Source organism: Seriola dumerili, unplaced genomic scaffold (genome assembly GCF_002260705.1).
Source record: "Seriola dumerili isolate Sdu_G_001 unplaced genomic scaffold, Sdu_1.0 BDQW01000409.1, whole genome shotgun sequence".
Taxonomy (NCBI): Eukaryota; Metazoa; Chordata; class Actinopteri; order Carangiformes; family Carangidae; genus Seriola; species Seriola dumerili.
Window position 1 is genome coordinate 130798 of NW_019174664.1, and position 24630 is coordinate 155427.

Sequence of the window (24630 nt, forward strand, 5' to 3'; positions counted from 1 at the left end):
TTCACACCTGTTAACATGTAAACACACGTCAGCTGCTGTATGTAATCAGAACTTTTTATAGCTTGTTTTTGCTGTGAATTTTCCTGTGAAGTGCACAACTGGGAGTTGTTGCTGCTGTCACCACAGGTAATTATTGCTCTTCTTTTCACTTTATAGCATTGTGTAACCAAGCTTTATATTACAGGCCAAACACAAAATAAAGGCAACTTGTTGTGCATTGTACTTATAATATAGACAGCACAATAAAAATCAAACTTGACTGAATAGAAATTTTATTTTGACATCTTCTCATTACATTTAAAAAAAAAAGGTAGACCAAAACATTTCTAATCTCCTTTAAAGACTCCAACTGTCTGAAAAAGAACATAATTCAATTTCACCACATTTTGCTATCACAAACTGGAAACCAACATATTTTGTTTTCACATCAAAAGGTCTTCCAAAAAGACCCAGAGAAAAACAGACAGTTGGAAGCACTTTGTTTGGAAAAGGAAACTGAAAATAATGAAGCTTGTGATGCTCAAGTTTCTTATCATCTTGCTATAAATAACCGATAGACTGAAAAAAGAAATAACTTCAGAGTTCTCTGCAAAACTTGTTAAATATATTCGACAAAGAAGGAATGAGGGACAGGCTTATTCTGGTAGAACTTATGAAGAAATCCACATTATGTGTTCATAGACAATAGTCATTGAAGACAGGTAGAACCCAGTAGGATGCTTCATCTCAACTGAAGAGTGAAATCAAGCCTGTATATATCCACTCACATCACTTTTGTGATAGTTTCAACCATTTAGAGATCACACTTTAAAAAGCTGCGGTCTGTCCACTAGGAGACAGCAGAGTGACAGAAATGATGAAATCACCCTAGCATCAATTCTCAAAGCACCTCTGACTGAGAATACACTGATGGAAGAGAATACATGGGGGAGGAATTAGGTTACAAAACAAAGCGTCTGAACAGCTTGGGGAGCTATTAACAAAATGTTCACAACATGTAAACACTGAGCTACTTGGGACTGAAGAGACAAGTTGGGAATGAGCCCATACATTGGTGATATTATTAAAGGTCATGTGGGTAATGTGCATTTCTGGAGCTGGGTATGCAGAATTAGATTAGATTTATCAGTAATTGGTATTTAATGGGTCACATTTTCTGGAGCAATCTAAAAATGGTGGTCTTTACACTGAGTGATAGTTACTTAGAAGTGATATGGGGTGTGGGTGACCCAGTTGGATGTCTGCTCTTTGGTACGCTTGGCGGAGCTGTGGGAGGTGAACAGGGATTTGAAGGCCTCTGATTTTTCCTTCATGTCCTGGATGGACCTTTTGGAGGCGGAGGCTGTTGAAGACTTTGCGCCTTTAGAGGAGCTGGAGGATCCCGAGGGTCCGGGCACATCTGGGTGGTAAAATGGAAAATGAAACAGAAAAACAAAACAACAAGAGGAAGATAAGAACAAAGAAAAACAAGGCAAAGAATTACAATATATCATACTTTGCTTAGATTTAGTTTGATTTGACACCTAGAAAAAGTGTTTTTAATGCTCCCTGGAATTTAAGGTCCATACCGAAGATATAACTTGATGCTCAAATGTTTACAGTGAAACAAACATGAAAACAAGATAATTAATTTCAGAACTTTTTCCACATTAAGTCTGACCCATACCCTATAAAATTCAAGTGAAAAACAAACTGCAACTGGTGGCATTAGTGTGAACACCCTCTTATAACTGGGGCTGTGGTTGCGGTCAGAATCAACAACTCACACTGAAGCTCATGTTAAATAGTAGTATACACCTACCATCAATTAAAGTGACTCAGGAGAGGGGTACAAAATTAAAGGAGCTGAGGAAGTACTGGTTGCTCCCTACATGTGATGACAATCTCCCGCATTCTCCCAAAAATAAACAAACATCCAAGCCAAGGTAAATTTTGCAAAAAAAAAAAAAAAAAAAAAAAAAAAAGGTCCCAAAAAATGTGTTATGGTTTGATGAGACCAAGGTTTCAACTTTTTGACAGAATTCCAAAAATGTATGTTTGGTGCAAAAACAGCACAGCACATCACCCGTGCATGGTGAAGCATGGTGGTGGCAGTATTGTACTGCAGTGCTGCTTTCTGCTTTTCTATAGTGGGAACTGGGGCTATAGTCAAGGTGGAAGGAATTATGAATAGCTCCAAATACCAGTCAATTTTGGCACAAAACTTTCAGGCATCTGCTAAAGAGCTGAAGATGAAGAGGAATTTCACCTTTCAGCACAACGACCCAAAGCACACATTCAAATCAACAAAGGAATGGCTTCACCAAGAGAAGATTAAGGTTTTGGAATGACCCAGCCAGAGCCCAGACCTGAATCCAATTGAAAAATCTGTTGGGTGACCTGAAGAGGGCTGTGCACAGGAGATGCCCCCGTAATGTGGTGAATCTGGAACTTTTTTGCAAAGAGTGGACAAATATTGCCAAGTCTAGATGTGCTAAGCTGAAAGATTCCTACCCAAACAAACTTTGCGCGCCAGTTTATATAGGTTATAGGTCACATTAAAAAAGGAAAACGTTCTGAAATGATTTATCTTGGTTTCATTTTTTTTATATATCAAAACCTGCCATTTTAACAGTGCTGTGTAGATTTTTTATATCCACTGTAGGTTATCCTTTTATTCATAATCTGGTAACATCTGAGAATAAAAAAAAAACAAAACAATCCATTTTAAACGGTAATCTTTCAGAATGACTGCCATGCTGTTTGAAGGTGGAGAGGACTCCTTACATATGCTCAACACTGCTGTCACTTCCAAATTTAGAGTTTATATTTAATCTTTGTTTGTATATGTCAAAGCAAAGTATTAGCTACCTGACGAGGTGCTCTGGCTGTCCGAACTGGAGCTGCTCTCTGCTACATTCACTTGAGGAGACTGTGTGTCATCTGCAGGAAGAAACCAGAGTCAGACAATCCGATTAAGCCAGAGGATAATTCAATGTTGTGTTCAAATAGTCAACATAATTTGTCTTATGGTCAGGAAAAAAATTATGTGTAATTTTTTTCACTGAAGCTTTAGTTTTGATTTGAGTAACAAAAGTGCATCAGGTGTTTCTCAGCAAATTCCCTGTTCACTTTTGAGCTCAGAGCCTTGTGCTGTCCTGGAAAACTAAACAGGAAACCACACCAATGCTCTCTGAGGGCACACAATACTGGAGGTCTTTGATCTAAGATTCATAAACACCGGGCCAAACTGTAAAAACACTTTACCAATTCAAAAATCACATCAAAAATAGGATTTGCAATTCTTTGCTTATTGATGAGACTCATGAAATGAAGTAAAAACTAGGATAAGAGTTACACACATATTCACACGGGAAATGTATAAAGCAGGGCCGATTTTAAAAAATGACAAACAATTTCGCTACATCTTCTGTCACGATGGGAAAGATGCACCTCTTTAAATGGGGAAATGATGACCTATAAGTCTGTTCAGGTTCTCAGAACATGTATGAGGAAATGAATATATATAGTTATATAGTAAGACAATGAAATGTGACCAATCCAGTTTAAAAACCACATATGACACATCACCACTGACAGAGAAAATGTATGTCATATGGAGCACAGAAAATCTGTTCTCTGCTAAGAACATCAGTGCTTTATGGCAGAGGCAGGGGCCACCTCGCCTGAAAAAAAGGTGTGTACTAACTTTTTTTTTTTTTTTTTTTTAAATACACTTTATTAACTTTCAGTGGAAAAGAGCACATGAGCTATTTCGAAGTAAAGGCCACACATTTAATGAGTATAAGCCTTTTTCATCTACTAATTAGATAAATTATGAAATGAGATGTGTTAGGATCTATGTTGCTTTCCACATCTTATATATATCATCAACTTCACAGTACTTACTGAGTTAGCATGCAAGTTAAACGTTTGAATAACCAAGACAACTTCTCTACAGGATGTTCAGAATATTATTCAAATGAAGAGGGCTCCGGTGTTTTGTTAGCTGCATGCTTTTGTTTATGTAAATGCTAAACACAAAGATTTGTCTGACTAAAATGAATGATGCCTCAACCAGGCTTTACACAAACCTTTCGATTCTGATGGTGTGGACACAGTTTCAGCTGCTTTACTCTTCTTTGATTTCTAAAAGAAAAAGGGAAATGTATTGATTACACACTAAAACCACTGTCCCTGACAAAAGTTAACTTGAACATTATTCCAAAACAGTTTCCAAAGTTTAGACAAATGTCATTCAAAACCTAACAATATTGCAATATGGCTAATATTCTGCAGTTTATTCAATTCCAACAACCCATATACTCTCAGATTATTTCATCATCTTAGATGAGCTGTAATTCAATTAAAATTAAAAGTTACCTTAGTTTTGGCTTTGGCTCGCCTCTCTTCCATCTTCTCCCTCAGCTTTTCCACCTCTTCCTTGGTTCCATTGACCACAATGATATCCTCATCTTTAAACGGGTCCCCACACTATAGCACAGACATGACACCCCAGTTAATAGACACTGACTGTGACCGGCAAAATAGGAAAACCTGTGAAACAACAAGGCAGTTCATAGTCGGCATCTATGTTTAATAATTGAAGGGTAAGAAATGTATCCACAGGATGCATAATTGAGCTAAATGCCTCCAATTTGAACAGTCCTGTGTTAAATCCTTCCACTTACAGTGTGTGAGTGAGCTGAGCATTTTATTCATGGCAGGATTTTTCCTGACCCATACCCTGAAACATAAACATTTCAAATATATATTTGCGCGTAAGGCAAGTTTAAAGATGTATTCCTCTAAAAAAAAAAAAAAAAGTTTATCTTGAAAAACACATAATCTCATAACATGACATACGATTAGGCTAAAAGCACAAAAACTGCACTTAAAAAAGCTTCAGGTGCAAAACAGGCAAGGGGATGTACTCCTACTTTCACTTGCAAAACAATGATTTGTTTATCCTGCTTGATGGAACTCTTTATTATGAGGTTTCTGTGGCAGGGATAGGTAGACTGAAAAAACAAATAGTATAATAGTCAAATTATTTCTAAACACAGCTGCATTTCTTCAGGAAAAAATAAATATGTAAGCATACTCTGTGCTGAACAGTTATATAAAATAACACAATTGTGAAAGCTCAACATCCAAATTATCTGCCTGTAACATCACAGCCCATTCTATCTTATTTGTATATGGAAACAGGCAAAGTCAGTAAGTTGGTTAGAAAGACATTGACGTAATGTGTGGGTTTCTAACAGCGTTGCACCAAAATTGTTGGAATTTGTAACTATGCTCTTTAACCCAGATGGAAGTACAGTCAGAAGCACATGACTATGATAAGCTAGAAACCTGTTAATGACCAATGACATCCAGTCAATGAATCTTGTGTTTGAAGCCCCTTACAGTCACACTGTATGTTCAGTAAATAAATGATGTAGGCCTATTTTTAAATTCATTATGTTTTAATCCACTATTCCATAAAATCTAAAAATCTTCCTGGTATGGATCTCCCACAGATCTAGCTGACGGGGTTTGCCCTCCTCTCTGCTCTTGATGAGGTGTATTAAGTCCAGTTTTACTGACCAGTATATTATTGGGTATTTTACTACCGGGATACATCTAATTTATGTAGCACAGTTTGTTGTTCATAGTTGCATTTTTCTCAGACAGGCCAACCCAAAACAAAAGATGGCAAAAATCTCAAATTCTAAATTTTGTATATTAGTCAAAAATGATACTAACACAAGCTGTGTGACTGCTTCATAAAGAAGGGAATACACAGCCATATACAAACACAAATATTAAACCCCTGAGTTACCAGCAGGGGATCTATTGTGTGGCCGCAATGCAGGCTCAGTGGGTGTGAACTCCGGCCATGTGCTCTGTTCAACACAAGAGGGATAATCTCAGAAGCTGACCAGGCAGCAAATAAACTCTGTGGGTGCTGCTCTGAAGTCCGTCGCTCTGCTGTTGCTATTACCCGAATGACACAGGCCACCGGTGAGCTGGGCACCTTCTTGTCAAGTCAGTCAGCAAATCAACCACAACCTTGCTTCAGCATTAAACCGGCCACCTGACAGACGACAAGAAGCTGAACAAGGCGGAGAGCGAGTACTCAGTGGAGGGACACTGTGGATAATTTGACATGTGCACCCGCGACTGGGGAGATGAACTGCAACTCAACACATTTGAGAGAAAAAAGAAGAAAGGAACCTGAGGTAAAGGGAACAAAGAAAGAAATAATGTAAAGCAAGAAGAAAAAATAGGAAAGACGGAACACACCAGTGAGTAGGAAACTGTATGGGGGAGGAGAGTGGAAAAAAACCTTAGGGAGAGAGAAAGAGCGTGTGTGACGTGTTCCTGTGTGTCAGGTGTATGCATCACTGCTGGTAACCAAGCGGGGACGGCCCTAATCTCATGGGGCTGTTGTAGGGAGGCGACTTAATCAGCAACGAATACAACCAGAGAAAAAAAACACACTCCGTCGTACTTCAGTACGGTCTCAAGCTCAGAGAGTGCAGCTTCCTGGGTCTCTCGCTGCCAAAGACAACAACGAAAAAAAAGTGATAAGTTTAGCATAAACAGATAACAAAAGCTACTCCTGACGCTGTTCCTGTTGTTGCTGATGATGTTTCCAATGGATATAACTCTGCCAGACCCTGGATGGATTGAAATAACACATTTGGAGTAGCTGTTTGATCAACAATGATCAGAACAGGCGCTGATGTCTAATGTTTTATCTCTTCATCATAAGTACTACAAAGTGAACTGCCTCAGAGGTAAGATGCTAATCCTGCCCAGTCTTTTGCATTTTTCTTTACATACTGTATCTGCATGTGTTTACATGTGTTGCGTTGATATGAGCTTTACATGTTTGATGTAGACAGACATAAACATGACAGATAGATATCGCAAAATGAATGTGAAATGATTATTATCACAAGCTATGATAAACGGTTTCTGGCTGAGCAAAAAAAGAATCCCTGACTACAAACACTAAGCACAATCAAGCAGCAAGCTATTTCTTACTGCATTTACATGCTGAGGAGTAGTTGGTTTTTCTGTCAGAAGATATCCCCCTATGGATATCCCCCTATGGATATCTTCAGTGCTGTTCTCAAGAACAAAGGGGGGTTAAACAGCAGTTAAACACCAAGACCAGTCATCAGAGATGCCCTGAGCGTCTTTGCTATGAAGGGACCACTGGAGTTTCAAATCCATTTTCCTGCCCATACAAAGATTTCTGAATTATACATGAGCTCAACCACTCACAGCCCCTGGTGAAAGCAACATTGCAAAATATGCATAATGTTGAGTATAAGGAGGACTGTAAACAGCTACATACAAATGCTACCGTTACAACGCTTAATTATTCTGAAGTCAGTTTCAAAACTTTTGGGTGTCCTCATGTCTCTCTAAAATGTTGTTTGTTTACTTAATTCTTTCTGTTGTACCTTGCACGTGTGGCTCCTAAAGACTACACGAGTTTTCAGATGATCTGCCAAACTTGTTCAGTGAGTCTGTATGGTGTCTTTTAAATGAGGCTTTAATCGCTTTAATTATTGTCATCAATTATTTGATAAATGGTTAAATAACCAAGTATAGCCATTTTTAACTACCCACCCTCAAAGTATTTTAATTTTGCCTGCAAAATGTAATGCTAATTTCATAATAACATGAAACAAACAGATTATTTAAAATTTCTAAATAACATTTTCTATTGCTCAACCAATTGATTGATCAACTAGCTGTTCATTATAACATTTCAATTCATGGTCCTAATAGGAATTAAAGTATTTAAAAAGGTGTTTATAAGTGTTCTACTTTGTCAATTCTCTCTATTCTTGCTCCTATGTTTTGTCAAAGCTTCCTGTACAGATTCCTTTAATTGGTTTTGTTTTGTTTTGTTTTGCATTTCAGTTGAGGCAGAAAGTAGAGACACTATAGGTGAAATTTATTCCACGGCATGATTATAGAAATCCCATTATGATAGATAAGTTATAATGCTATATATTTCAAGAATGCTACTATTAAATGCTGTGTTTCAGAAAGAACTGACAACATGCTGCCAGTTATGCGTCAAATATCAATTATCAACAGACTAAAACTGGTACACTAATCTACAATTCTTGAGCTGAAAGCCGGCTTCATCAATTTGTGCTAACCTACATATTTAACCCTATTTAATAACCCTCAGGGGTACGGGACCCTTCTGCAAATAACCAAACTGCATTTCTTTCTTGCAGGAGTTTTATCTGTGGTGGTGCTGATTGGATAAGTTGAAGTGGGGCTATTATGCACCAACTTGAGGGGACAAAATGCAGCTTCTTGTTGTGCCTGGGGATGAGTATTATTATTTGTTCAGTAATTTACTTGAGGGCTAGGATAACAACAACAGAGCCAGCAGAGCCCAAGCCCCTAGAGCCTTCAAGTTGCAGACCCTTTTCCACTGAATGTAAAGGTTTTCTGCCTGGCACTGATAAAGGAGTAGAATGGTACCGCCGTGACTGCCAGGTATGTGCGATTTAATTTTGTATGCAAAATGTATGTCAAAAATCTACGGTAAACATTTGTTAGCAATGAAATGCACAGAGAATTCTGGACCACATTTTCATTCACAGAACTTAACTAGATGCTATCTTGCGCTGGGATCACACCAGCCACGACAGCCGTCAACAATTTTCACGTCCCAAATCATGAGTACTTAGTAGTTATTACTACATTATTACATGAGTATTCAGCACTTGTGGGTAGGTACTAAATTTGGACAGAAACTGTACAGCTCTGGCACATTAGGAGATATGACAGCACAAGACCGTCAGTCATATTGCACATTATGTTTGAGAACAGACATAAATGAGATTCTATGGTAGTGACATGCTGAAAACAAATGTTTAACTACGAAATAATTAACCCAATACAATAATTTCCCAAATCCATTATTGAGTGTATGCTGACTAATACCAGTAAAGATTGTTCCACAAGTAAGATAGTAACAGTTGTAGTGATAATATATCTTTTCTGCAGGTGGACAGCTATATTCTCAATAGTCATCTTCAGTGTTCCGATTTGACCCAAAACCTACACTTCATCACAAGACCTCTGAGCCCCGAGGAGGAAGAATACCCTTTAGCCTTCATTGTGACCGTTCACAAAGAGCTGGAGCTTTTTGTGCGATTGCTGCGGGCCATTTACATGCCGCAAAATGTCTACTGTATTCATGTGGATGCTAAGGCTCCATGGGAGTACCAGATGGCCGTACAGAAGCTAGTAAGCTGCTTCCAAAACACCTTCCTCTCCAGCCACAGCGAGACAGTGACCTACGCTGGCTTTTCCCGCCTGAAAGCAGATTTGAACTGCATGAAGGATCTCGCAAAGTCCAAGATAGGCTGGAGGAAGGTGGTGAATCTGTGTGGACAGGATTTCCCTGTCAAGAGCAACCTGGAACTGGTGCAGTACATGCAGAGCAAAGAGTGGAGGGACAGAAACATGACGCCTGGGGTCAAGCAGCCGGTGTCCATGAGGCACAGGACACGGCTCCAGCACAAGGAGATCATGGGGTCACGCGTAGCTCTGAAAGGGTTGGGGCTGAAGAAAGGTCCTCCTCCACACAATCTGCAAGTTTATTTTGGAACAGCTTACTATGCTCTCACTAGGGCCTTTGTAGACTTTGTTCTGAAAAGCCCGATAGCCCACGACCTCTTGGAGTGGTCCAAGGACACATTCAGTCCAGACGAGCACTACTGGGTGACACTCAACCACGTCAAAGGTAAACTGTCTGTTTTGAATGGATATACAGACATGCAGCAATTTTCTTCTAGTTCTGATGTAACCTTTTTTCTAAGTTCTACAGGACAAATCTTGGTAAAAAAAACTATTAATTACTAATAGCGTTATTATGATATTTAAACACAAGGAGACATAAGATACAGAAACACAATCGATGCAACATGGTCAAAGAGCATATTTGATCTTTAAATAATTTTTTGCACTGGATCATTGACTGGGCTTTTATGACACAGGTCAGGATTTCACATTTGCAAGGGCAGTGTACTCTAAAGCTATGTGACAGTGAAGAAGAGGCCCTGAGTTAAACTCCCTTTCAAAGAGCACAATGACAAATTTTTGTGTGCGGCAAAAGTTGGAGATGCAAGAAGTTACTGGCCGCAGTGTAAAAACTGGATTATGGAGTCTTGGATTGGCTTTACACTGAACCACAGCATGTCTGAGGCAATTACATAAAGTGCGCTTTCATCCACCAAGTTTTAAAACTTGCTTAGTGGAAACGGCAGATATTCAAAAAAAAAATTGGTTGAAATATTGCAAACTTTCTACACCCAGCAGAGGTCTAAATGTTGGTGCTAAATTTGGGTGTAGCACTGGAACATTAGGAAAAATGACAGCACATGGTGAAACACTGTAACACTGGCAACTATTGCTTGCCAACTATTGCTTGCTTGAAGTGAACAAATTTCCTTTTCTTTTATCCCACACATACTGTATGACACGTGTAATCTACAGCATGTGAACATTGAACGCATATTATTTAAAATGAAGATAATGATATAAACATTAATATTTATATTGTCCATCAACAATATTTCAATATTTTATTACAAGGTCCCTCCTCATTCCCTTCCCTCCCACACTTTCTGTTGTCACTACACACCCTTTGTGGCGGTCATTTCTCACACTTGAGTAATGCTTGAGTCAAGTCTCAAAAAGGGAAATTTTGGTGTACTGAAATGACTGTTTCCCTCTTACACCAAAGGACAAGCATGTTACTTATTAGGAAATATTCCCTAACTTGATTATGGAACTGACCAAAGAAATCAAATGAACCCCTGGGTGTGTAGAGAGGGTGACTGAAATGAGATGGAGTTATTTCCCCTAAGTGTAAGGGCAATCAGTAAAGTCTAACAAACTGTATTCCTTATACATAGACATATAACTGTCCTAAGGTATCAATAAGGCAGACCTTAGCCCATTCTTAACATCAACCCTATAGCTTTTGCTCTGAACCCTCATAGGCTTTAACTGATATCAGTATTGATATTGATGGCTTTTGATGGCCAATAGACCTTGTCATTTCTCCATTAATTGGGATTGCTAGTGTGAAGCTAATGACATGTTTGTTTTGTGTTTCTGCTTGTGATTTTCATAGGGCTGCATTTGAAAAAATATACTTGATCAATAAATACTAGCCCTGCTTGGATGCCTCTCATAGAGAAGCTTCAGGAAGTGGTTGTGCACTGCTCTATATAGGTAATGGAAAGCTTAAGTAGTGTGGTGAAGAAGCTGCACCAAAGACTCTCATGACATTTACGATTTACAGGAAGTGGTTTCAAACAGCCAGTTTCAGTTTTACAAGAAAAAAAGATTCCATGAAAAGGAATACTTTACTTGACTAGGCAAATACACGTGGTTAACCTCTGGACAAAGAGCATGGATAAAGAGCAGTAACACAGCCGGTTCCCTAAGCTTTTCTATGAGAAACATCCAGGGCCATCTCCCACGCAGGGCTAACTAAATCCTTTGAATTCAATTACATACTAATTATTCATTTTATCTTGTTATGTGTTTGCAGAAGCTCCAGGCAGCCACATAGATGGAGGTTGGGCTGGAGACATTCGGGCAATCAAGTGGAGGGATCAAGAAGGAAGGACACACAGTGGCTGCAAAGGTACAGTACAGTAGAACATGTCTATTATTGGAGGTAATATTTTAATGATCAATATCTGTACTACAAGGCTTATCTATGGTCTAGTTTAATTCTTGATACTATGACAATGTCATCTAGAATCTGTTATGTGAGTCAGTATATTTTCAGAAACTTAAAAACAAACTAGTATTAATTAATATCACATTAATAACACTAGCATGCCTCATACTGTACCTGTGTCCAATGAAATAAAAATGTCTCCTTACTCTTTGCCTTAGTTATGTTTGGCTCTTTAGCTCCGAACAGGATTACACGACCATTTACTGGCTAAAGCAACTCAAGATTTACTCAACAAAAGAACTGATAGGGGGATTCCTCTCATATGATGTAATCTCTATATGGTAATAGGTTTAGTCTGTCTGTGTTTTATATGACCTTTCACTGGTAGAAGATGGAAAAAAAAGAAGTTTTATGTAACAATAAAATACACACATCTATGTGACCAAAATTGTTGATATCATTTTCCAGGGCATTATGTACGAGACATCTGTATCTATGGATTTGAAGACCTGCCTTGGATCATTAACAGGAACAGCATGTTTGCCAATAAGTTTGAGAGAAACACCTTTCCCGAGGCCCTGGACTGTCTGGAGCAGTGGCACAGAAACAAGGTGCTGAGTCAGGCAACTGTTCCCATAGACCCATCATGGCTGCTAGCTATACAGAGCAACTCAAGCAGCAGCAGCTACTTTAACAGCAGTGCTGAAGCATGAAATCGCTGTTGATATCTTTAACAAAAGTCGGGTTACATGCAGTTCATACTATTTGCACTTGTTCAGTGACTCTGAATGTCAAAGATGTGAGCAGGAAAAAAACTGAACTGAGAACAAAGGGATGATGCACTGTACACTTCCAGTGTCTGTAGCACGACTACTGTTCACAGATATATTTGTCTATTTATTTTTTGATAATCATGAGAGTGTATAATGCCAGTGTATTGCCAGAGGATTAAAAAAATATCTTTACAGTAAAGCAATGCAGTTTAAGCAAAAGTGCAGTGACAACTTTGAGACAACTAGACTACACATAGTATTGAATAAACTACTGAATATACATTTAATACTGTTTCATTTGATTTAATATTGAATATTGTTTAATTTAATATTGTTGAGTATGTTGTCCAGTTTGAAACACACTTGTTAATAAAATTATTGTCAGTTCATCTTTTTTTAATGAAGGAGTTGCAGGTGTAAACAACTAAACAAATAAAGACCTCTCTTCCCTCTTTAAAAGACAGCTGATGTTTCATTGTAATTTTCACTTCATCATCTACAACTTATGTCAGAGTGACTGTGGACATTAGATCCCCAAATAAACTGTGATTTGATTTTCATTAAGTGAGATACTTTCCCTTCAACAGACATATCAACAGTGACAGGAAATAATCAGCAGTATTTTTCTTCAAAAGTAAGACTTAAACTGTCAGAAACTCTATCTTTGCATCTGATACCATGCCACACTGGTAGTGTGTTATCTACAGTGATATGTGCTTATTTGCAAAGCAAAGCATTAGCACTAAGAACTCTATGTGTGAATCAAACCATCATAGCCACTGCCAAACACTAACAGTAATGGGGAGCAGATGCATGGAAGAATAGATTAAAAATCTATCAGGAAAATGTAAAAAGATTCATAGTTGGCAACCTACTAATCCATCAACTGTTGCAAACTCAAATATATCTCCATATTTTCATGAGTAAAACTAGTCCTTAAACAATGTACATTTTTAGGGAGTGTTTTTTCTGAATATTTAAATGCTTTCATGTCTGTGACATTTTTATACTGCCTACAAAGTCAGTACAAAATGCATGGACATAAAAGTGATAAGAACAGGGGTGACAGGGAGAGACAGAACTAAATAATGCTCACCTTGTGGCAGATTTCTGTCTTGACCTCCTTCAGGGCCCGGTCAGAGAAGACACAGCCACAGGTATGCAGGTAAGAAAACCTGAAAAAGGAAAATATGAGGGAATATAAACAAAACAAAACCATAAGAAAATGTTTCTTTCTTGAAACCTTCCAGTCTTTTTTCATTTCTTTCTGTAAAATGTGGTTCATTTTTAACACTGTTAAATATGAACCAGTGGACGAAAGATTTGATACTGGTAACAACAACTGATAAGAGCCTTCCAGTGTTTTCACAATACATACCTTACTTATGAATAACACGGAATATAATTTAAACAGAGGAATAAAGACACAGCTCGTGTTAGACACACCCTAGAGAACACACTGATGAAGATGATGTTACTTTAATGTCATCATGTGGTCAACAGTGCGCTCCCCAAGAATCTAATGAGTCTATGAATTAAGTCTCACCTGAGCAGGTTGAAAATATTAGACTACAGTATAACAGGTGCACATAATTGACCTTTTGTGTACCAGCATTTTGATTATTCTTAAGTTGAATCCCTTCTACTTGGTAATGTTTACCTGTGCTTGCCATTCATCTCCAACCCTACAACAGGGCAAATGAACATGCCACAGTGGATGTCCTCATAACGGTCTCCTTTAGCATTTCTTCTTTCTCCCTCCCACTCAGGATTATCGGTCAAGTTCAGTTCTTTTATATCCTAGAGAAAAAAGAAAAGGGGAATGAACATGCACAGAAAAAAAACACCAACATGAAATCAAAGAGAAATGCGGACGTATTAACCCCGAACACACAAATAAACTCAAATAGACTTAGAAATAGGAATCTTTGTACAAGACTAGAGTGACTTTACCACACCTTTATCCCACGGATGTGTGCAACAGCCTCAGCATTGGGTCTGTCAGCAGACTTATCCAGGAGATATTCAATGACAGCATCTTTGTTATAGAGCCTGAAACATAACAGAAACACATAAACAGGTATCTAAGCAGGCACAGAAAACGGATGGCCAGACTCTGCTGGTGGTGACAACCTCATTAGTTTTCTAGTTAGATTTAACACAGGTTTTCACTCAGTGTCACATTATCAAGCCATCTTGTCTCTACAGTTGTAACAAGGCAGCTGATTATGCCTGATTGACGATTAACAAACACTTAGCTCTCACCTTCCCAGGTCGCAAGCAACGATGGGGCGTCTGAGTTTTTCCTGGCTCAGGGCACAGTACTTCCATTTGGCGGCCAGCTCTGCATTTTTATCGACCTAGACACACAATTAAAACGCCTATATCACAAAATGTTCCACGATGAATGTAAATATTGTAAATGATTGTGTTGAACGACTCTGTTAACTAGTCCACACTGAAATGACTGCCACGTCTCTCTTGTAAAATATATCTTCTACCTCAACAAACGACAGATAAAGGACAGAATAAATAAATCAACCAAAATACTGTTTGTTATTAAACTTCGCCCATCCTAATGAACGTTATACATCCGTAACTATTATATTTTGAAGGCTAGCGTTAGCTAGCTAGTTAGCTTACCTTGCGCATGACATCTTCAACAAGTAAACCCTTTACATATTTGAACCGTTCATTGCATAATTTAACTTTCGAACTACATAGTGTGCCTAAAACAATTACGAATTTAAACATTTAATAATTTTCAAGATAAATAGCTATATTAGTATACTGTTTGCATGCTAGCTGGCTAATAGTTAGCAACCTACAGGTAGCTTTCCACAACGACACAAAAGGTAAGGAACTGCAAAAGAAACCAGCGTAACACACCTTCTCGACTTTTTTAGGGCCTTTCACCAACTCATGTCTTTTTGGGATCGTGCCTCCATCACATCCCATCTTGACTGCCGACTTGTGAAGTTTAATCACCCCGTTAGCTTACTGTGGACAAAGCTACTCAGGTTGTAAACAAACAACGAGAGAGCTGCAAACATCGCGGGATGTGCGGTTAATATGATGTCGCCCTCCAGTGGCTGAATGACCAAAACGTAAAAAAAATTCAGCTGTAGTTTGTAGCTTCAGCCACAGTGTGGAGGCCTCAGTCAAAATATCACTTTACTAGTTTCTGTTCAGCAAGCAGCCCAGATGGGAGCTGCCAGTGAAGTGGGAAGCAAGTGGAAATTTACCATTTACCATTTAAAAAAATAATTTTATCACTAAGCTGAGGAAAGATAGGCATAATAACCTAATTACTCAGCAACTATTTACCAACAACAACCATTGATAATTACTATGATCGACATAATTTTTACCATTGTTTTTATTAATTTTTCACTCCTGTCGCACAGAATGCCACATGCATATATTTATATAATCGACTGTGAAGTAAATGGAAGATCAGAGGAGGATTATATAATAAAGTAAGAGGAAAAAGTTGAGGGGAATAAAAAAGTTTTAGTACAGCATGCAAACATCATACCATAAATATAATCATAAGCAAACATTTAGAAAAAATGTGGGGAATATCATCATGATGTGACAATTTGCTGCAACAAAAACATGGTTTTGCTCATACTTTTAAACGACATTACCTTACATTATTGTAGTTGTGTATGTAAGCTTTGCCCAGATTACTTCACTCTTTAACTGCCCATCCATCTATGAAACATTTTCAGTCCGCCATTAAACCAAGAACTAGTAAGTGACATTAGTCTGGCTTTCAGGCCTGTTGTCAGAGTGGTCTAAAGATGAAAGTTTCCTTGGAAGATAGTTCAATGAGTGCTAATGAGATCTGTTTCCTGTGCCTTGCAGGCTGTAGATTAGTTTACTATCGATGGTGCTGTCCAAGAGCGACCATTAGTTGGGGAATACCCCAGTGGAGACATCTCTGGCGGCATGACTGATAATCTGTGTGGAAAAGAAGACTGAATAAAATCACCACGTTGGACTTCATTTTGGCTGAGAACATAGATTTCAACCTCTTTATGCTCACCACACACTGGCAGCTGCTATTGTGGTTCTTAAAATGAGGCAAAATGAACAGATATAAACATAAAAACATTTCTCCATTTTTCCTGTTGGTTCGATTGGTTCTTCCTGTAATTTATAAATTGTGTTACGTGTCTTATTGAATTTCCCCCCTTTCTCACACAGAGCTAAATGTTTAGTATGGATTTTCATTAGAGGCAATGGAGTTAAAGCTCTGTTAGCAAACTATCTTTGAGAGAGTGGAGCACCCCAATCTGATAGTGCAAACCAACACCTCAGGAACACGCAATGCACAATGGCCAGTGGACAAAAGGATATAAAACAATGGACAATGGTCTACGCTTCCTGTCTAGCGTGTTCTTTTAAGAGATCTTATAAGTGGAAAGTGACTCAAATCTTAGTGAAAAGTAAGACATTGTTTTATGTTGCTCCTGTGGTGTACATTTTCAAGTTCTATATCAGATATAAATGTGAATAGTTTCAAGTATATGAATTGAAAATGCAAATATGTACAAAATGAAAATATGTAAAGCCACATAGCTCCAGATCTGTTCAAATACTTTAAAACTTAGAAAATGAGGCAGCATTGTAAAAACAGTTTGTAGTTCATTAGTTTTTTATCTGATGAGATTCAAAACACCTTAAAATAGCAGATAGACAAATGGCAAAGTTACCCGTGTCATTTCACATCTGACCTGCAATCTGAAGCCAAAATATGTCACTGCCAGTATATACAGATCCTGACTGTACTGATCATATCTGTTCTACTTTAACAGTTGAATCTGAAGAGTTTGCACAGCTGAAAATGCAGCTTCCTCTTCCCCAGCTCTCCCCCTCTGACTGACCTTCCTACCACACATATCTTTCTGGCCTGCTGTGGTGCTACCCAGCACGGCTGACCCAAAGAAAACCCCAACCACCAAGCACCCATCCAATCTCATGTTTATACTTCCATGATGAGTCCAACCTGCCCAATCAGACTTCCACTGACTGGCCTTGAACTGAAACTGTATACATCTCAACCATCCCAGCCATCCGAAGCAGCCAGTGGAGACCAAGGCTGCATTAATTGCACCAACCAGCCCTGGTAGTGCACCGAGTCCAATGCATTTAGCGTTTCTAATTGGGGAGGAATTGCTGTGTTTACATTGGCGCTAGTTGATAGAGCTGGACCCTTAGCCCTGCAGCCAACCGAGCTAAAGCTCTGTGAAGGAGAAAACCCAAACTGCCTGGTCCCTGATATCTCTCTGGACAGAGCTGGAAGGAAATTATTTGGAGCAGAGCAGAGGGCTGTTTACTCATATTTATCGGGGGGGGGGTGTCTTTTATTTTTCCTCTGTCAGATTTTAGCTTCAATCTAAAGGGTATGGATTAGGGTGAGGGTTAGTGTGAGAAGGTCAAATGATTTCCTAAAGAACTATTTTGCTTGCAAAATGGCTAACCTAGAAGCACTGGGGATACATTTAGCATGCACTAGAGAAAAACTATAATCTTGGCCAACGTTTTCATTGCTGCTTAACCAGTTTCTCTTATTATTTTTTATAATAAATTATTGTTTTTTTTAAACACAAAAAAATAGTGAAAAATTTCAATTACAAATTCCCAAAATCCAAGTTTTAGATCTTGAAATGGCTTGTTTTGTCTAACCAGCAGTCCAAAAAAAAAAAAAATCCCATGATCCATAAAGAGATGATATGATATTAAGTCAGTTGTGAAGACTCTTCATAATTTCCTGTAAGAACTCTGGTGTATGAAGCGATACCATACCACGTGCAAGAACATCAAGAATTTCATTGCAAATTCTACAGTCACCACAGCATTTCCCCTCAAACAGAAAGTCTGCAATATAAAAGAATATTTTATTTGTGATTTTAAGTTGAATAGGGCACTCCACTGTACTCAGTCAACTCTAACACCATGTATCAGGCCATATGCAAGTTCATGTACCTAATATATAATGAGAAATCCAAAACCTTGGAAAAAGCACACCACATCCAACATGCAAGACTGCAACGGGTTACCACACACACCAGTCGACCACAATTATTTTCTCATTCCTTTTTCTGTTTATGTTGAATCTTACATAGCTCAAATTATGTCAGTTGGAAACATTGCCCATAACTAATTTTTCTATCCTTTTGGAGTGTGATTAGCCCGCTTGAGCTTTTGCCACATATTGACACAGGTTTTTGATAGCTTGTACTGTAAAATACCCCATGTAGTCTGGCATAAAGTCATAAACAGGGAATTTGAGCAGGACTTTTGTTTTTACTGTCATTGCTTATATGATCAGAGTAAAATCCCTAATTTAAAGGATTAGGATTTATTATTTTAGGTGATTCCATTTGGATTTGGAAACGCTGCAGATGAGTCAGCAGCAAGGAAATCAGGTTTTGTCTGTATCTCTCAGCTTCCAGGGTATGACTGTTGAAGAAAAACATGCGTAATGTTGCCATGATTCCTCCAGCAGATGACTGTGGACCATTTTTCCCTGTTGCACCAGCCTGCTGTGTGACAGTTTTAATCCATCGGCTGGGCTGAAGTGTACAGCTCAACATTTTATTTACCGCAAACTTCACGAAGCACTGGGACCTTTTGTGGTCCCAGCCAAGCCGAGACGCAGACCCATGCATTCGCCAGCACAGACACACAGTCCACCTGGACACATTTTCACCATCAGCCAGTTTATGATTATCTTTTCCACTGTGGCAAACCAGACTGAACACCCGCAGACACAAACCCACAAACAGATAAATGGATACATACACGCACACACGGCTCAGATACACATGTATACATTCACTGTCTGTATAAACAGACAACCATAGGACACACACACACACACACATATGATCCTCGGTTCCTCCTTGATGGCTGTGACTGAGGAATGAAAGTCTCCATACATCAGTGGAGGCTATATGAATGGAACAATTGGTTGCGCGCTGGCAGCACAGACTCAGTCACATTTCATTAGCTTGATGGGATACCCAAAAGGTTCTGACAGCATCCTGGCTGTGATCGGTGTTGCCCCGGGTGATGGGGACATACCTGTGGCTGCCTTGTGTACTCTGTGGGCACGTGGTGAAGACTAAGCACACGTAGCAGCTGAGGCCTGGCAGCTACGGTAGCTAAGGTTCTGGGTGTCCCCGCCAGCCGCCGCCTCACCATACACGTCTTCAGCAATAATAAAACTCACTCTCACTTTTTTTTTTTTTTTTGCTCTTTTATTTTACTCTCACTTTCACCGTCTCATGCCCTCTCTCCCTCTCTCCTGCCCACACACACTCAATTTACACAGACATGAAGGGAAACAGTGGGTGATTCTGTGCCATGGTGAGCTCAGTGCTAACTTTGAATGCTAACCAAAAGTCCATTTGGAAAACTGTAGACTTTGTTACTTTTGGAGGCTAGCCGTTTCCCATGCTTTCGGCCTTTTATGCTATGCTAAGCTAACCTGCTGCCATACAGTTGTGAGAGGGGTCTCGATGATCGTAATCTTGCGCTTGTCAAGAAAACAAATGAGCATATTTCTCAAAAAGTTATTCTAATGCTTTAATATTAGTAGACCTGTCCTGAGCTATTTTTTTTTGTTCTGTCACATTAGCATTTTTTCTGACCCCAAATGTTCTTATGCTCTAAAAAAAAAAAAGAAAAGTAGGATGCGTCAGTTTTTGTTCTATCCATGTGTCCAGTTTAGGACGACAATGAAAATGAGCCTTCAGTCTGCTGCATTTATATTCAGTCCCCTCTTAGATGTCTCTCTCTGAGGGGTCTTTGGAAGAACACATGTTTTTAATAAGGGTCTTTGCGTCTGGCCTTGCATAAATGTTTAGCAGCGTTCCTTCTGGGAACTGGGGCCTGTCTTTACAGTGGAGGCTAATCAGCTGTAAATTCTCTTTTAAAAAGGAAAAGGAAGGCATGGAAGGAGTTAATCTCCAAGGCCCATTGCACTCTTATGTCTCACCCTGTATTCTCTCTCTCTCTCTCTCTCTCTCCCTACACACACATACAGTACATGCACACTCCTCCTTCCAGAAAGTGAAAGGAGGGGATGATGACAAAAAGAAAAAAGAGAGAAGAAAAGCTTGAGGCTTTGACAAATGATCTAATAAACGGGTAGAGAGATTACAGGCTAGGTGCCCGCTGGGAGAGGAAGTGGGGCAGTAAATATTTTTTAAAAGCTGTCAATAAATTTGCAGTGTTGAGTTGAGAGAAGTATCTATGGCTGGAGCCAAAGAGATTGGGCTCCTGTGCTGGGTGGGTGCTTGTCTGTGAGAGCTTTTGGTTAACAGCCTGTCCAAATGCCAAAATAATGCTCGAGAAAGATGCTGGTGTATGAACCAGGAATGTGCAAAATTTATACCAAAATCACATTGTTTGGCACAGTCAAATAAAAATGAGTGCTGTTATACTGTCAACATACTGATAGACATGGTGCAGTAAGAGCAAGGTCTGAAAAAAGCAATGGTATGGAATAAAATGAAAATCCTACAGTTCTCAGAAAAATAATTGTGATTACTGCCTTAAACTGCATTAAACTCTTACTTAATTTACTGTGCAAGATTATGTGAGGCTAGAAATGAGAGAATATACTGATATGGTCTAATTTAAGAGAGAAAATAGTGCAATAGTTTAGGATGCAGGTAAATACTTATAATGTTCTTTTATGACAAAGCCATAGTTTGTTTTGTGGCTGGTTAACAAGTGATGATAGGGAGACTGTTACCACTCTACCTCCACGGTTGGCAGGGAGCCTGTCAAAGCCTAATAAAGTTCACCAACACCAACAGTCTGTCTTTCCCACACCTTTCAACCACGCTTGTTACTCAGCAGTTCAATTAAAGCTGATTTAAGGGTTCACCTGTGTGCCTATTGGCAAATGCTGCCCTTAGGGCGGTGCTTCTGTTTGATTGATGGGTTGATGAGATAATGACAGACAGCCACAGGTTTCACCTGCACTCACCTGTTTTCAGCCTTCCAACAATGATTAGTTCATTATCTGGATAAGGCAGATCCTCCAGAAAGCTGTAAAGGAATCCAGTGAAGGATACAGTTGTTATGTCTTTGCCGACTCAAGTTGCAATAAAAAGACTTCTGTTTTTGCAGTGTGTTATGGTGACATTGTGACTTTCTGACTCACATTGTTATAATTATCAGTGTTATTATCCTTGACAGGTCTAATTCACCTCTATTAGCATACTGAATGTCAAGCTGTCCTTATATTTACATTGGATAATTGCTGGATTTGCAAACAGCCAGATTAAAACTGAACATCAAAAACTATGTTAAAAGGTTTCCTGAAAGGGATGGGGTTAAGTAACACATCTACACTAACTGCTGAGAGTTGAACTTTTTGCCATCTTTCTCTTATAGATAACAACTACAGAACTTTTCAGACCTCCCAGTCATCAGACATAATAATAAAAACATGGATTTTATTCCCCTTTACTCCCTCTCCCATCATTGTGTTCACTTGGCAAACTCGTCATTAGTGTTCACTCTGTAAAAATGTGTTCTCTCTCTCTCTCTCTTTCTCTCTCGGTCTCTCTTTAACACACATGCACACACACATGAGATCACACTCGGCCACAAACACGACAGAAGGTCCTGAAGATATGACAGAAGAGTCAGGATATTGATACTTTGTTTAACACCTTCCTCCTCACCCTTGGAACGGATCCTCTTGAGTTTCTGTTTGGTGAGCAGAGGGAACATCCTTGAGTTGCTCCTGTTCTCCACTCCCCAGGAGGTTTCCCATCCTGCGGATAATGTTTCAGTCATCCCCTGACTGTGCTGCTGCTGCTGTCAAGGTGCGGTGGCAAGAGGTTCAAGACCTCTAAGCCAATTAAACACAGCCCTGAAGACAAGCTTGTCCACTGCATCAGGTGTTAACATTTCTACTGTGGTGTCAGGCTTGATGAGAATGTACATTAGAAAATGTATGCCACTGAGCGTTGTCCTGTTTTAAATAATGTGATTCATTTACTACAAGAAACACCCAATCATAAAGATCATATAAAAAATTAAGAAACGTGTTATTTTTTTAAATACCCCCTGACATTTCTTAGATTCAAATCCTGTATACATAAGCTCTGTGTTAATTAAATGTAGTTTTAAAGTCTGTAAAAGTTACAAAGTGTAAATAGCCTGTGTAGTAGCCTCTGAATGAACACATTTTAGGAATCAGCTTAAGTTAAATAATGAATAGTTAACAAAGTAATGCATCTAGGCTATAAGATGTAATTTGGATCATGATTGTAGACTTTAACTATATTTTTGTTATTGTGTAAACTGTAAAATGTAAAATGATTAATGTTTTGAGTCATCTTAAGATCTGCAGCATTTTTAAGATCAGCTGACAGGAACATTTTTCAGTGTATTTGAAATAGTGACAGATGAATTAGAGGGTTTTTCTTCAAAATTCATAAAGCATTTTGCAATAATACACTTCCAAATTTTTTAATTCGGTTAATATTATAGTTTTGAAAAATCAGTTTCAAAACAGTCTAATACACTGCCAGAATTTAAGAGGCAAGTAATTTGAGTTTCACCCCATCCCTGCCAATCCCACTCTATCTAATGCACTGTTCAAGTAGCCGTCTTACCTGGTTGCCCTTCAGACAGCGTCAGCTAATAAATGCCACTCTTAATCATTCTTCAATCCCTCACACACTTTTGGGTTTAAGTTTGCCTAACTGTGCCAGAGACCAAGGTTCAAACCCTGCTCACATTTATTCAGCTGCCCTTGAAGCAGACGCAGGAGCTACCAAACACACATCACTTCCAATCATCATCACAACCCCTCAGAGCCGTCCGAGAACAAGCGGCCTGACTCCAGGTCTCCAGTTTCACCTACGACACTTTTCAAAACCCCTCCGGCCTCAGCAGTATTCCCTCGGATTCCCGTTCACTCTACATGAACTACAGTATCTTCTTCTGCAAGGAATGCTTGTGTTCTCAGCCTCACGATAATTGAAAATCAGAGAGCAGAAAAAAATCACTGCAGGATGATATCATGTTTTTTTTTTTTTGTTTTTTTTTAAAGCCATTATCTTTTTTTTGATGGGCAATTGACTTTGGGAACAGGAGTTTTGCGGCGAGGGAGGGAGGTGGTGGAGTTCGTCTGCGCTTGCCAGTAAGAGCTCCGGGGCCTCCTGCCCTGTTCTGCTGTGATGCCTGCGTGCTGAGTTTGGCTTGGCTTGAGTCTCTGCACTTGATGGTTTATTCATATTCAGCGGTGCAGGACGCTGTGCCATGAGGTTCCTCTCGCACTCAATACGTCTGCAAGAAAGTGACAGAAAGGAAGTCTGAATCCCAGTTTTGCTGCATGGGCCTTTGAAATGTTTCGCTCTCGTCTTGAGATTGAAAAAACAATCATTTTCGAAGTCAGCAAACACACACAGATTTTCACTGTTTCTCTCCAGAAATGCAATGTTTTACACCCATCAAACAAGGGTCTATTCAACAGTCTATTCTATTCTGTATTCATTAGTTTTTTCACATGCCTTTTTTAATCCTTTCAGTTCCATTCTTTTCTATTCTTCTATAATGTCAAATATTTCAGCCCAGTTTAGTTTATTTTCTTCATCAGCATCAACCCCATGAATTCCTGTGGCTTTTTGAGCCTCTCAGATACTGGAAAAAAGGAAGAAGTTACCAAATAAAGCTCATGTCCATCTTACATCAAGGCACATTACAGCCAAAACTGAAGAAACAGTTCCATAACTTGCACATGCACCAACCCTACATAAACAGCAATAGGTAACACCAGAACTACTGAAATGCCTAATCTCTGCTCAGTCATTGTGTCGATGGCTTGTATTTATCAATTAACAGGCTACTTGCAATTCAAAAACAAACATCATCAACTTCCCCTGAAAAGCCCAGTCAAAACAAGCGGCAAAGGCTGGCTTGTCCACACTGCCCCTCTTAATCAAAGCCAGATGTCTCCTCAAAAACTATTTCTCTCTTTTCCTCACTGCACCCCTTTCTCCAATCGCTCATTCCCCTTCTCTTCCCCCCACATTCCCTTTCCTGTCTGAGATTGTGTAGACGGCTGGTCCTCAGCAGTCGTGATTTGGCACTCTTGTTGGCTCTCTG

The 24630-nt window shown here is 39.1% G+C and overlaps 2 protein-coding genes across 2 annotated transcripts; one reads left to right on the top strand and one right to left on the bottom strand.

Annotated features, from left to right (window-relative positions):
- Window positions 1–263: 263 nt before the first annotated feature.
- rtfdc1 (replication termination factor 2 domain containing 1) lies at window positions 264–15533 on the bottom strand. Its single transcript, XM_022761472.1, has 9 exons — window positions 15373–15533; window positions 14749–14843; window positions 14442–14535; window positions 14144–14283; window positions 13580–13658; window positions 4363–4473; window positions 4074–4128; window positions 2851–2922; window positions 264–1399 (listed from the first exon to the last, which is right to left on the bottom strand). Exons 1-9 carry the CDS (start codon window positions 15439–15441, stop codon window positions 1203–1205), a joined length of 912 nt encoding a protein of 303 aa, XP_022617193.1. The 5' UTR covers window positions 15442–15533; the 3' UTR covers window positions 264–1202.
- gcnt7 (glucosaminyl (N-acetyl) transferase family member 7) lies at window positions 6496–13380 on the top strand. The gene is made up of 5 exons (XM_022761471.1): window positions 6496–6767; window positions 8235–8502; window positions 9016–9757; window positions 11576–11671; window positions 12179–13380. The coding sequence occupies exons 2-5, from the start codon at window positions 8284–8286 to the stop codon at window positions 12421–12423; spliced, it is 1302 nt and encodes a 433-aa protein (XP_022617192.1). The 5' UTR covers window positions 6496–6767; window positions 8235–8283; the 3' UTR covers window positions 12424–13380.
- Window positions 15534–24630: the final 9097 nt, after the last annotated feature.